The sequence below is a fragment of the Elgaria multicarinata genome, chromosome 22 (genome assembly GCF_023053635.1).
Source record: "Elgaria multicarinata webbii isolate HBS135686 ecotype San Diego chromosome 22, rElgMul1.1.pri, whole genome shotgun sequence".
Taxonomy (NCBI): domain Eukaryota; kingdom Metazoa; phylum Chordata; class Lepidosauria; order Squamata; family Anguidae; genus Elgaria; species Elgaria multicarinata.
The window spans coordinates 1,451,484-1,464,392 of NC_086192.1; the positions used below are offsets into that span (position 1 = coordinate 1,451,484).

The 12,909-nt window shown below is 45.5% G+C and overlaps 1 protein-coding gene across 2 annotated transcripts in view; it reads right to left on the reverse strand.

Annotated features, from left to right (window-relative positions):
• Positions 1-10,860, reverse strand: part of FLOT2 (flotillin 2) — a 29,899-nt gene extending 19,039 nt beyond the window's left edge. For both annotated transcript variants that reach the window (XM_063146408.1, XM_063146409.1), the window contains exon 1: positions 10,779-10,860. In XM_063146408.1, coding sequence (XP_063002478.1) covers positions 10,779-10,827 — 49 coding nt within the window. In that variant the 5' untranslated portion in view covers positions 10,828-10,860. The remainder of the gene's footprint in view (positions 1-10,778) is intronic.
• Between the last annotated feature and the right edge of the window lie 2,049 nt (positions 10,861-12,909).

Below are 12,909 nucleotides of genomic sequence, written 5' to 3' on the forward strand. Positions count from 1 at the left end.
CATCACCACGTTATGTTTATGAACAATGCAATTACAAAGGCATGGAGTAAACTCACAAACTCAGCCACTAACTTCATTATTACTGGGGGCAACTAGCCTCTGAACATGGCATTTTACACCAGCAGGGAAAGTTTCAACTGTGCTCCAGGCACGCTGCTGGGGTCCCTGGCTAATCCATAAGAACCTAAGAGGAGCCATGCTGGATCAGACCGAGGTTCTATCTAGCCCAGCACTCTGTTCACACAGTGGCCAACCAGCTGCTGACCATGGACCAACAAAGCAGGACATGATGTGACAGCACCCTCCCATCCATGTTCCCCAGCAACTAGTGTATATGGGCTTACTGCCTCGGATGCTGGAGGTAGCACACAACCATCAGGGCTCGTAGCCATGGATCAAAGAATCATAGAATAGCAGAGTTGGAAGGGGCCTACAAGGCCATCGAGTCCAACCCCGTGCTCAATGCAGGAATCCACCCTAAATCCACCTCCAGGAATTTATCCAACCCCCTTTTAAAACCATCCAAATGGGTGGCCATCGCTACATCTTGTGGCAGTGAGTTCCATAATTTAACTATGTGCTGTGTGAAGAAGTCCTTCCTTGTATTTGTCCTGAATCTCCCACCAATCAGCTTCACAGGATGACCCCGAGTTCTAGTATTTGGAGAGAGGGAGAAAAATGTCTCCCTGTCCATATTCTCCACACCATGCATCCTGGTTGCGCTTTTTATACTGTATTTCGTAATTGTGTTTTAACCTGTTGGGTGTTTTACTGTGGTTTTAATTTTTGCGAACCGCCCAGAGAGCTTCGGCTATTGGGCGGTATAAAAATGTAATAAATAAATAAATAAATAAATGCATCACTTTGTACACCTCTATCCACAGTCTCAAAACCTCCATGTACCTTGAGCATGAAATTACAATTAGACTTCACATCACAGCCTGGGAAGTGCTCGGCTCGATTCCCTCTCCCTTTTATGGACAGGAAGTGGGAGAGTCGCTGGCTGGGGGTTTTCCCCTTGGCTGTGACGCAAAGTGCCCCCAGGCCCGAAGGCAGCTGCCTGCTGGAGACGTGCAGCTGAGGTAAAACTGAACACTCGGCTAAGGTGGAGCCGAGAGATCTCCTGTGACCAATTTGATACGGCGCCATCCAGAAGCTATCTGGCAGGAAGGGAGCTGGGTCAGTTCCCATTTCGCCGTGTGGGATCTGTGCCTGTAACTTTCCTCATCTGCAACGCTTGGCAATTGTGATTGAAGCGCTGCCCCTCCTCGGAACGAGAAGACTATGGAGGAAAGCAAAGGCAGGCACCCATCTCTCGCGCTCACGGATGAATCCCTCCCCAGCTCAGCAGGGAAGAGGTGACACTCTTATTAGGCCCTCTGATTGAAAATCACGCACACCCTGAACGTTCCCTTTGCACTCTCTGCTTCTGTCAAACCGCCACTTCCTGCAGGCTATGCTGAGCTGATTATTTCTTGAATCAAATCCATGCAATGATTCAGAACACTTACTGAGCTATTGGGCTTGGGCGTATATTTATTATTTCGTCGCGACCTATTTGTTGTAGGTATCCTCCAGCTAAACACTTCAATAAATATCAAAACACACACACACACACACAAACACACTGCAGAGCTGTTTAGAAAAGCGCTCCTTTGGCAAGCGATGGAGGTGTATTCAATTACCCTAGAAAGAGATAGTCTGACTTTATCTGTGAGAGAACGGAAGGCCCGCAGGTGCTTTTAGTAGGGGCAGTACAGCGCCCCCCACTGGGCCACAGAAAGAGCTTCAAGGAACCAAGCAGGTTCGCACAACACGCTAACCCACCATGTCTTACTGTGTTGTCCGAATGTAGCGTGTTTTCTGCAGGATGGCTTGTTAACTATGCAGTGTGGTTTATTTTTCTCACACAAGCTTGTGGCTGGGTTCCTCAGAGTGTTTATTAAGCCACACCGCATGGTTGAGCCCCTGCAGAAAAAGTGCTGCGTTCAGACAACACCATAACCCATGGTTCAAACCCAACCCACGTTGGTTCAGTTAGCATGTTGTGCAAACCCAGCCTGTTGTAAGGCTGCCGTCCACTTTCAAGAATTAAAGGACCAAGAACGTAGATGCAGCACTCTCCCAGGGAGACCAGAAACTCCACTGAGCCTTTGACACCAGAGATGGTGTGTTCCTTCAAGACATACAGTGACCGCTCTTTCGCTTCGCCACTCCCCAGGACTGCTAATCCCACTAAGAACCTGTAGTGTTTCTTCGTCAGCCCCGTGAACAAATGTAGCTCTGAAGGCCAGAACTTCATCCCATGACAAAAACCATCCAGCAGGCTAAAGTGGCCAAAATCAGGGTGACCGGTTATATTTCTGCATCAAAGAGAGATGCACCCCAAGCCACAAAACCCTGAAAGGGAGCAGCAGAGGAAGATGGGAGTGGGCAGAAATGAAATGTTGGTTTTTTTAGAGGGGAGAGAAAAGAAGAACATGAAACAAGGCCAGACAGCCTCACCCCACTGTTGTTTTTCTGTACAATGCCTCAGGGAGATCCAAGCTAGCTGCGTAACCAGATTTGCTCGGTGGGGGAGAAAGAGCGCTCATATCAAGCAGGTTGATGCGGGAGCTAGGTACTGAGGGAAGGGAAGGCAGCCTCCTGGCCGGGAGTCCTGGCTACGGCACCTGGCCCTGTTTACATGGCCAGGGGAAGCTATTATATTTTTATTTGTTTGATTTGTGCCTGCCTTTCTAACCAAAATGGCACTCGAAATGACAATTGAAGATAGGGCAGGAAAAGCATCTCTTGGCCCAAGCTCGCACAAGCAGCAGATAAATCTGTTTGTTAGCTGTACTGTTTTGGAGTCCATTTGCACCTAGAATGTTAGATGTCAGGGAGAAGAAAGCTGGCTTAGACAGAGGTGTTGGCTTTCTACATTCAGGGACTTTCCCACCACCACCACTACCCTAAGAGTAAACGTTTGATTCCCCACCACCTGCAGCCTGAAGCAGCATAGTCCAGGATAGTTTTACCTCCTGCTCTTCCTCTGCTCTGCGTGTAAAACTAGGCATGCCCCAACCTCAAGGAAGCCTCATGCTACGCAAAGGGAGAAAGCCCCCACCCTTCCTGCTCTTCACCTCATCGTCAACCGCAGGCCTGATGGGCTACTGAATGAGCCACAAAATCTTTACAGCATTTCAGGTCCAGGAGGACTCGCCCTTCTTTGCAACATGAGTGCCCACGTTGAATTTTAGTGGCGGCGATGTGATCTATGGTAGGTCAAGGCATGACCTGCTATGAGCCTTTCTGGGCTCTGATTAATGATCCTTCCGGTCCTCTTACTTCCTACAGCAGTCAATCCAAGGTCTCCAAGAAGCCCATCTCCTGCTATTGCTCCTCAGCTATTTGATTACAGTAGTAGACTTCCCCTGACCCTGGAGGTTCCATAGAACCATCCTGGATGAAAGCTGCTGATAAAACTCCTCTAACTCCGTGAATTGATTGAATTCCCTGCTGCAGCCTTCTGAGCCAGTGGCCAGCATCACTCTGCCTTGTGCAAGAACTACTTCCTTTTGCCTGCCCATCACTGCCAAAAGGCCAAAATCCTGTGCCAAGAAGTTCTCAGGGGGTGCATTCCATGGGTGGGAGAGTCAAAAAAAGAGTGAGGCCAAAGGCAAAAGCCCCCCCCCCAAACCCCTGCATATTGTAGCTTAAAGCTCTTGTTGCCGAAAGAGAAGCAAGTCATACTTTTAGAACGGAGGGCGGGGGGGGGGGGGACTGCACAAAAGCCGGGAACAAGTGGCGGTTCAGGGAAAACGCGTGGGAACAGGGGAAGTGGGCATTGCCATCTGGGGAGCTCTGGGGGTGGGGGTAGAATGGGACCCCATAGGCGTGAGGTTAAACGCTCCTGGTCTTGGGACACTCTAACCCCAAAACGCTACTGCATGAGAAACCAACAGGCTTTCCGAGCAAACCCAGAAAAACAGCTTTACCACCAAACACAACCTGCTAAACTTAAAACTTTTCTCAAATTGGATAATAGGAGTGTGTGGGGGGGAGAAGGTAATATATATATACCAGAGTTAAAAGTTGTTAATCAACTCATGGTCTGGGGGGGGGAAACCCTAAAAGCCTGAAGAAAGAAAGTGGGATTGGGGAGATCCTGTTAACTGAACGCATGATGTGATTCACTGGCAAGACTATTTTACGTTCTTATCTTATGGGTTAGAAACACCCGTACGTGCAGTCGTACGATTAAACCCTGAGGGAACGGAGCAGGAGAACAAAATGACATTTCGCTATGCCACGTCTCTCCAATACAACTGCGAAGAGTTACAAAAGGACGCTCGCAGGGAGAAACAGGGGCCTCTCCCTGCTGGCTACGGCTTGGCAAAGGATGCTTCAGATTCCGGAAATGATAGCAACAGTTAGAGAAGAACGCCGCTTTGGAAGAAGGGTGAGGAGACGATCCTCTTCCATCATCACAGACTAACGGGAATCTCTGCAACAGGCTGTGGCATTCCAGGGACCCAGAACTACACGGAATGAATGCAGGTTGAGTGCATGAGAAAATGCCTTCCCCACCCGGGAGGGCACAACTCCCGCCATCCCCACCCAACACCGCTATTAGCCGTGCTGGCCAGGAATGGGAATTGCAATCTAACACATCCCCATGTTGAGGAAGGGCTAACATAAATCACCGCGCTTGACGTTATTGCTTGTGGATGGAGAACGCCAAATGGAAACCCTTCATTTTGCTACTGCTGCTCCGGGCAGAATCAACCTGTGCCGTGCCCAAAGCATTTGGGCTACAGAGCCAGACGTTTTGGACTGTATTTGTAGGTAGCATAGAGGCTTAATTTCGTTGCAAACCAGCCTATTTATAGCAACCAATTGGCATGCATGCTTTTTCAGGAAATAATTACAGAGCCAGGTGCTTGCTTTAAATCAGTAGTTTCAAGTCGGCCCCTTCCCTTTGGGGATTTATTTATTTATTTATTACATTTTTATATTGCCCAATAGCTGAAGCTCTCTGGGCGGTTCACAAAAATTAAAACCATGAAGAGCATAAAACAATCCAGCCTCAGTGACGAGACTGTGGAGACGCAGCACTGGGATCAGAGCTATGATATTGCCAGACACACAATAGTAATCCCAAGGGAAGGGTTTAGGGTTTTTTCCACATAAGCATGCTTGCGCAATGCTAATGAGAGATGTGTTTCTCCCCCCATGAAAATTTAGTATTGGAAAACGTTCACAAAAATGTTTAGTTTGCATTTTCAGTCCATGTCCAGCAATTTTGGAGGGTGCCAGGTTGGGGAAGGCTGCTGTAGAGAGTGATTGAATTTAGCATGTTTATTTTACTTGCAATTAATAAACAACAAAGCTAAAAAAAATAACCCCAAGTTAATTTTTTGCCCCAATATGCTGCAGGTATTTGACCTCAAATATTTGAGAGGGGAGGGGAAAATTAAAGCACACTTCATCTGATTTAAATGTTATAATACACAGATGTTTTATTAGAATATTTGTAAAAATGTAAACACAATAGGATGTACTTCCCCTTACTCTGCTTAAATTTAATGGGTGGTAGTGGTGGAAACAAAGGTATTGAAAACGGTTGACGCATTTTAGCAAAAACCTGCATGACATGCTTCAGCTATTGGGCGGTATAAAAATGCAATAAATAAGTAAATAAATAAATAAACCACTCTTCTGCCACTTCGAAACTGTCAAGATTGCCTAACATTGCATTTTGCAATTGGCATCCATTCATTGTCACTAGTGAACTTATGAAATGGAAGCTTTTCAGAGAGAAAATAAAGCTATGCAAAAAATTTCTGGGAAAATGTGTTTGGGACAATTTTCCATGCAGTATTTTCTGCCCCACATCATTGGTACTGGCCTACTATGCCTGACAACTTCATGGATCCTTCAAGGAGCTAGGAGACTTAAGAGAAAGCAGAGAATGGGGAAAATAAGAAAAGAAAATGGATCTCTTAGATCCTTAATCTTCCCGAACTCAGTACTCCCCAAATAGGCTTGACTACAACTCCCATCACCCCAAGCCAGCACAGCCTATGACTGTGGAGCTTTCTGTACCCCTGTTCTGTTGAGGGACCTCTCAAGGGAGACACCAGTTAATTTCTGGAAATTCTGGGGCTGAGCAGCTGGAAGTCACAGACTCCAATTCACAAGCGATGTGCCCTCAGAAGGCATGAAGGGTTATGCTGTGGTTACTCGGCATTGAGAGAAAAGCACTCTACCTGTGTTTATGGTCCTCTTATGACTTCAGGCCCCTTCCTTCCTGGGGGAGATGGGAGGGAGCCCTGGGGCTCAAATTAATTAGTCCTGCGCTCACAAGACTTGAGCCTCCCAACACCCTGGAACACTCCCCACATTCATTTAGTGCTGGACGTGTCCCAGCTCTGCAGGGCTAGAAATGCTCCACGTTCCAGAGAATGCTCAAAAAGCAGATGAGAAGCACGAACCGGATAGATCCAGGCTTTCCCCCTGTCCTATCCCGTTATCCGGCCCGAGCCTGTTGCAGGACCTGCCAAGCGGAACACAGCCTGCCAGCCACATGCGGGTGTCTGCCGGTTGTTTTTTCCACCAGCTTCAAACTCAAAATACAATCACCTGACAAGCTGTAATATATATGGTTCAACTTATTCAGTTTGGTGTGGCTCAAGTGACTCCCACCGGACAGATGAAGGGAGCTGATAAATAATTTTAGATAGATATAACGCACAATTCTATGTATGATTACATGGGAAAAGAGTCCTACAACTCCTAGCATGCCCCAGCCAGCTAGGATTGCGCCGAGAAAGATGTACTAGCATGTCTGTACAAGCCAACACGAGATGAGATTGGGCTTTGTTAGTCCCATGCTACAGAACACACGACAACTCATCTTGGTGCATATTAAAAGCTGCCATGCAGTTCTAGGATGGAAATTCCCAGGGTGTGCTAATATTTGTTGGGAGTGGCCATCACATGCAGCATGCTGCAAGGTTTGGACTCAGAGTCAAAATCAGTTCTCTTACTAGCACTATACACAAGCCAATGTAGGAAGCTGCTTGATACCAGGCCAGACTCTGTTTATCCCAGTACTGCCTGCTGTGGCTAGCAGCGGCTGTCCAGGGGGTCTCAGGAAGAGAAGGGTCTTCTCATCATGGCTCTCTCATCCTTTTTTAATTGGAAGTTAATTGGAAGGATTGGACCTGAGACCTTGGACATGTAAAGCAGGAGCTGGACTGTGGAGCTCTGGTGCCTCCACCCCACCTACTATGTATAGTAGATCGCTACTGAGAGAAAAAATAACATCAACAGAGGACTAAAGTGGTCTTTAATCCAACACAGACCTCTTACGGGAAGTAAGGGCTAGTGCAGATGGGTGTAGCTGTAGCCATTCTGTGACCAAGCGTGAAAAGCTGGGAAGCCATGGGGTGTGAACTTATCGGGTGGTTTTAGGCCAGCCACTCCCTGACCGGGGGGGGGGGGGGGAGAATAGTGCACCCCTACCTTGCAAAGTTGTTACAAGGATGAACTCCAGGCTAGGGATTTGGAGTTCAACACCCATGGAGGTTTCTTGAAAGCTGTAGTAGGCCACTGAAGCATGTACAGTGAATGAAGAAAAATGGATGACCGGTGTGTGTAACCAATTATTCAGGTAGGGAGGGGATATAGCTTAAAGGCAGAGCTATATCCGCTTCCCACCTGAATAATTCAACCCTGGTATCTTCAGTTAATGCCCCCCCCAATACCTGGTTTGACTCTTAGAATCATGGAGTGGAAGGTCCCTCAAAGGCAATCTAGTCCAACCCCCTGCCGATGAAGGAAATCCATTCCCCGGGGTAGAAGTGTGCTCATAACAGGATTACCCTGTACAGCAACGGCACTTGGAAAGAACGCTATGACTCAAAGGCAGACCATCTGTCCATGATCAAGACACGTTCAACATCATCAGCCCTGCACCGCTGCACTCTTCCAGGAGATTCTGTCTGGTATTAAAAAAATTATTTTCAGAGTTGCTCAGGGCTGTTTCCACACTGAACTGAAAGCAAGGCAGGAGGGTGTGGTTGTTGCACAGCGGTACAATTCCCCCAGCATCATCTTCTCTCCACGGCAGCAGCTTTGGCTACAGTCAGGGAGAGCAACAGATGGGAGAAGGGAGGGTAGTCTCCAAAGGGAAGTCACACACACCTTGGCTGCTTTAAAGAGCTGAATTAGCCTTCACAAAGCCCACAACAGCACTCATGGACATTTTTCTCCATGAGAGGAACATCTTTTGCAGCCTCTTAACCTCAGGCACGTGGCTGTGATTCCTTAGTGGTAAAGGCTAACAGCACTCTGAATATGTACAGAGGCACACTCACCCATTACTTTAATGTTATACCCAACTTTGGTATTGAAAAACCACAGGTGGGTTTCAGCCCAGCTCTGCACCTGGCAGGCATTGTCCCAGGCAGGAAACTTTTTTTTAAGGGACACACACATACTTTACATACCCCCACCATGCAAAAATAGTATTTCCTCCATTCTTATATACTTCAGAAAAAGGCAGCAAGTATGCACCATCATTTTCTTAAGAGATTCTGAGCTGCTTCACAAATATAATGTCCTAATATGTTTCCATGTGTATGGAGTCAAGCGTGACGAGTGAACCCCTTCTTCTGCTTTCTGTAGGTGCAGTAGGAAGCCGCAGTTGGACATGGCTTCCTAGCGAATGTGTCCATGCACACTTTCGCTCGCCACGCATGAGACCATGCAAACCATTTCCGCAACTGAACACAACATCTGTGCAGGCAATTATCCTGGCTAACAGGGGTGAAGTGTTAAGCTAGGCCTATCACGAAACAGCTCTACGCACTAGTTCCCAAAGGAATGCTATGCTATGCCACAACCCCATCCGCACCATCTATGATTTGGGGTACACATCTCTGGAAAAACAGAGCAGAATAACTGGAAAATAGAGCGGAAGAACAAACAAAAGCACTCCCCTCAAATCCCTCTGCACCAAAGGAAGATCAAAATGATGCCACTTGGCTAGGAAAGGAAAGGCGGGCGAATACTATTGAATTGTTATTATTATGGTTGTTATTTTCAAGCTAAAGAAGCCACAGAGCTTTTTTCCTCTTGCAGGTAAGGGCAAGGGGCCTTTAATTAATGCAAACTTTTAATGATCAACCCATGTTGCTGTCTGCATTATCATCAGCAGCAGCAGCCACTAAGGGAGGCATGGCCACCTGTCAGTCCTCCAGATGTTTTAAACACCCATGATCCCTCATCACTGTCTAACCTGGCAAGGGCTGATGGGAACTGTAGGCGGGGAGGGGGGGATCTGGAGAGCCACAAATTCCCAAGTGTTCTCTAAGATTATTATTTTTTTGAAAGAGGAATATATAGAGTCACAGTGTCTACATTGTTTAGGGGGCTGATAATACTATTAATAATAGACGACAGCCAACTCCAGATGCAATGGATTACAACTTCCATTGGCCATGCTGGCCACGGATGCTGGGAGTTGTAGTTCACACATCTGCATTGCATCAAATTAAGGGAGGCTGTTATCTATATTTTTATGTCTTTGTGTGTGGTGTGCGTGCACCTCAATGGCTCTTTAGACAATAAGGCACTAGATAAACGTTAATAATAAAATATCATTGACAGCAATTTCCTGCCCATAAACAGGAGCTAGGCACTATACAATACAGATAAACATGTATGTCTGATATAATATATAGAGAGAGGGAGATATAAATATACATATACAGACCTATTTTATTATTACTGTTTTCAAGCCCATACTATTACTACTTTCAAGCCCATAGTAGGCAATAATCTATATACATGTAGATTGACTAACATACAAATTTGGAATTTTACCATACAGAGAAAGTAGGCACACACACACACACACACACATATAAATAGCAAGAGGTTCACACACGTATGGAATTTTAGTACTTTCAGGCCTATGAATAGGATAATAATATATACCACACACATAGACGGAAGAACACTCACACACAAATGGAATTAGCATATTTTCAAGCCCATAAAGAGGATCTAGGCACTATGTGTGTGTATAAAAATATACACACTATAAGATAGATAGACTTAACAACAGAGAAATTTTAAAAATATACTTAACATTAAACATTCAGACTGCACACTATATTTAAACACAAATATGAGAAACACACACACAAACATGTCTATCATAAGAGTAAAACACACACATATAGAATCGTATTATTAATATTATTTCTATGCTCATAAAGGGAGTTTCGGCAGTATACAATATCAATAGGCATCGTGTGTATACTTCATTTATTATTATATTAGGGATAATACGGCATGTGTATATGTGTGTGTGTTATTTGTATTATTATTTTGTAAGGGGAAACACACACAACATGTATATGTAATAATAATCAAGTTTCTGTATTAATAATATATATGTTGGGTATTTTTCCCATTATACACACACATACATACATATCTATCTATCTATCTATACACATGCCACATATTATCTATATCTAGATGATACATATACGATTTATTATAATTTTATATTATATTATATATAAACACACACCCTAGAGGAAGAAGGGGGGGGGAGAGAAATAAAACACCCACGAAGGAAAACACGAAGGTGGGGTCTGAGGAAGACGAGATGCCGAAGCTGACAGGCCGTAGAGGCGCCCCTTTATTTTCATTTGGGGGGGGGTCCGTCCCCGCCCCTTCCCCCATCAGCAGCGCCTCCTCCTCCTCCTCCTTACCTGACACGACGAGGGCCTCATTGGGCCCCACCGTGTGGCAGTTGCCCATGGCTCCGGCTCGGCCTGCGCCCCTCTTCGCTTCGCGCAGAGCCCCCCTCCCTTCTCGCTCCGGATTAAGGGATCCGGATCCTCCGCTCCGGCCCCTCCCCCACGGCCGCGCCCAGGCCCCGCCTACGGGAAGCGCGTCACCGCCAAACGGGGGGAGGGAGCGCGAGTGGGAAGCGGGAAAAGGCGGGAAAAGCCGGCGGAGGCGTTTTTCGCCTCATGCCACCATCTTGGGCGTCAGGCCCCGCCTCAGGCTACTATGACTATTTAGCCTTAATCACGAAATGTTATAATTATAATAATCCAGTCAGGAAATAAATCACATGCAAGGGTATTAATATAATGTGTCAGATAATAATAATAATATATTTACTTGCCTCTCTCTCTGGATCGAGGCGGGTTAATGTTGACGGATTGATAATATTTACTTTGATTTTGTTTAGCGACGTTTATATACTGTCTTTCCATAAAAAATGACTAAGGTGACTAACAACAGTAAAATCTAGAAGTAAAAAAGCAACATAAGCAACAATATAACATCTTCTAAAAATCGAAGAGAGCAAATTTGAAAAAAGCAACTAGTTAAAACATCGTTAATTTATTTATTTATTTATTACATTTTTATACCGCCCAATAGCTGAAGCTCTCTGGGCGGTTCACGTTAAATAAAAATATAGCTTTAAAGATGATCATAATTGTATTTATGTAAAATGGGACGACAAACTAACAACAGTCGTAGGGCTGTAGCGGAGTGGTTTGCGCCTATCATGGCAGCCATTTTATGAATGGGCAAGACCTGCTCCATGTCAGTCAATTTGTGAGAGAGCACTCAAAATTCCAAATGTGCTCACTGATCCCAAAAAATGTTGGAGACCCCTGCGATAAAGGCACAGCAATGGCAGGAATATTGTATGATGCCATATCCTTTCCCATGTGCCAGGGCCAAGCTTGCTGCCAGAAAAAGCCCACAGCACCTTCTTCAATTCGGCTCATGCTCAGTGATTTGGAAGGCAGAAAGATTTCTTGAGATACTAGCAGAGGAAGCAGTGCCCTGAGCGACGTTAGGCCATGTGCTGGTCAATCCAATTCGCATTTTTCGTACCACTGTCGGATCCTATGGGAGTCCGTAGCCAGTGACCATGTCATACTTCAATTCTTGTTTATAAAGGAGACAAAAGCTGAGTGTAGCCATACACGTACTCTGGATTTTAGGAAAGCTGATTTTAATAAACTCAGATCTATGATAAGTAAGGTCCCATGGCAAGTGAGCCTAATGAGAAAAAGAGTGCAAGGTGGGTGGGAGTATTTAAAAAAGGAAATTTTAAAGGCACAATTACAAACAATTCCAACAAGGGGAAAAAAATAGAAGACAACAGAAGAAACCAATGCGGCTCCACAAAAAGCTTAGAGATGACCTGAAAACAAAAAAAGGATACATATAGGAAGTGGAAGGAAGGCCAGGCTACAAAAGAAGAGTACAGACAGGTGGCACAGAAGTGCCGAAATGACATCAGGAAGGCTAAAGCTGAGAATGAGCTGAGATTAGCGAGGGATGCCAAAAGCAATAAAAAGGCTTTCTTCAGATACATGAATAGTAAAAGACAGAGGAAAGAAATGGTGGTTCAACTGCTTAATGAGGATGGCAAATTGATAACAGATGACAAAGAAAAGTCTGAAGTGCTCAATTCCTACTTTGACTCAGTCTTCTCCCAAACGCGGGTCCTTGACCCCCCTGGAAAAAGTGAAGCAGAAGTTGAGGGGGCAGGATTGCAGTTTGAGATTGATAAACAAATGGTCAAGGAACACCTGATTTCTTTGAATGAGTTCATATCTCCAGGGCCCGATGAACTGCATCCTAGAGTAATGAAGGAGCTAGCTGAAGAACTCTCAGAACAACTGCCGATTAACTTTGCGAAATCATGGAAGACGGGTGAAGTACCGGACGACTGGAGGAGGGCTAACGTCCCTACATTCAAAAAGGAGGAGCCTGGGAACTACAGACCAGTCAGTCTGACATCCATCCCTGGGAAAATTCTGGAGCAGATTATAAAGAAGTCAGTCTGTAAATTCCTTGAAATCAATGCAG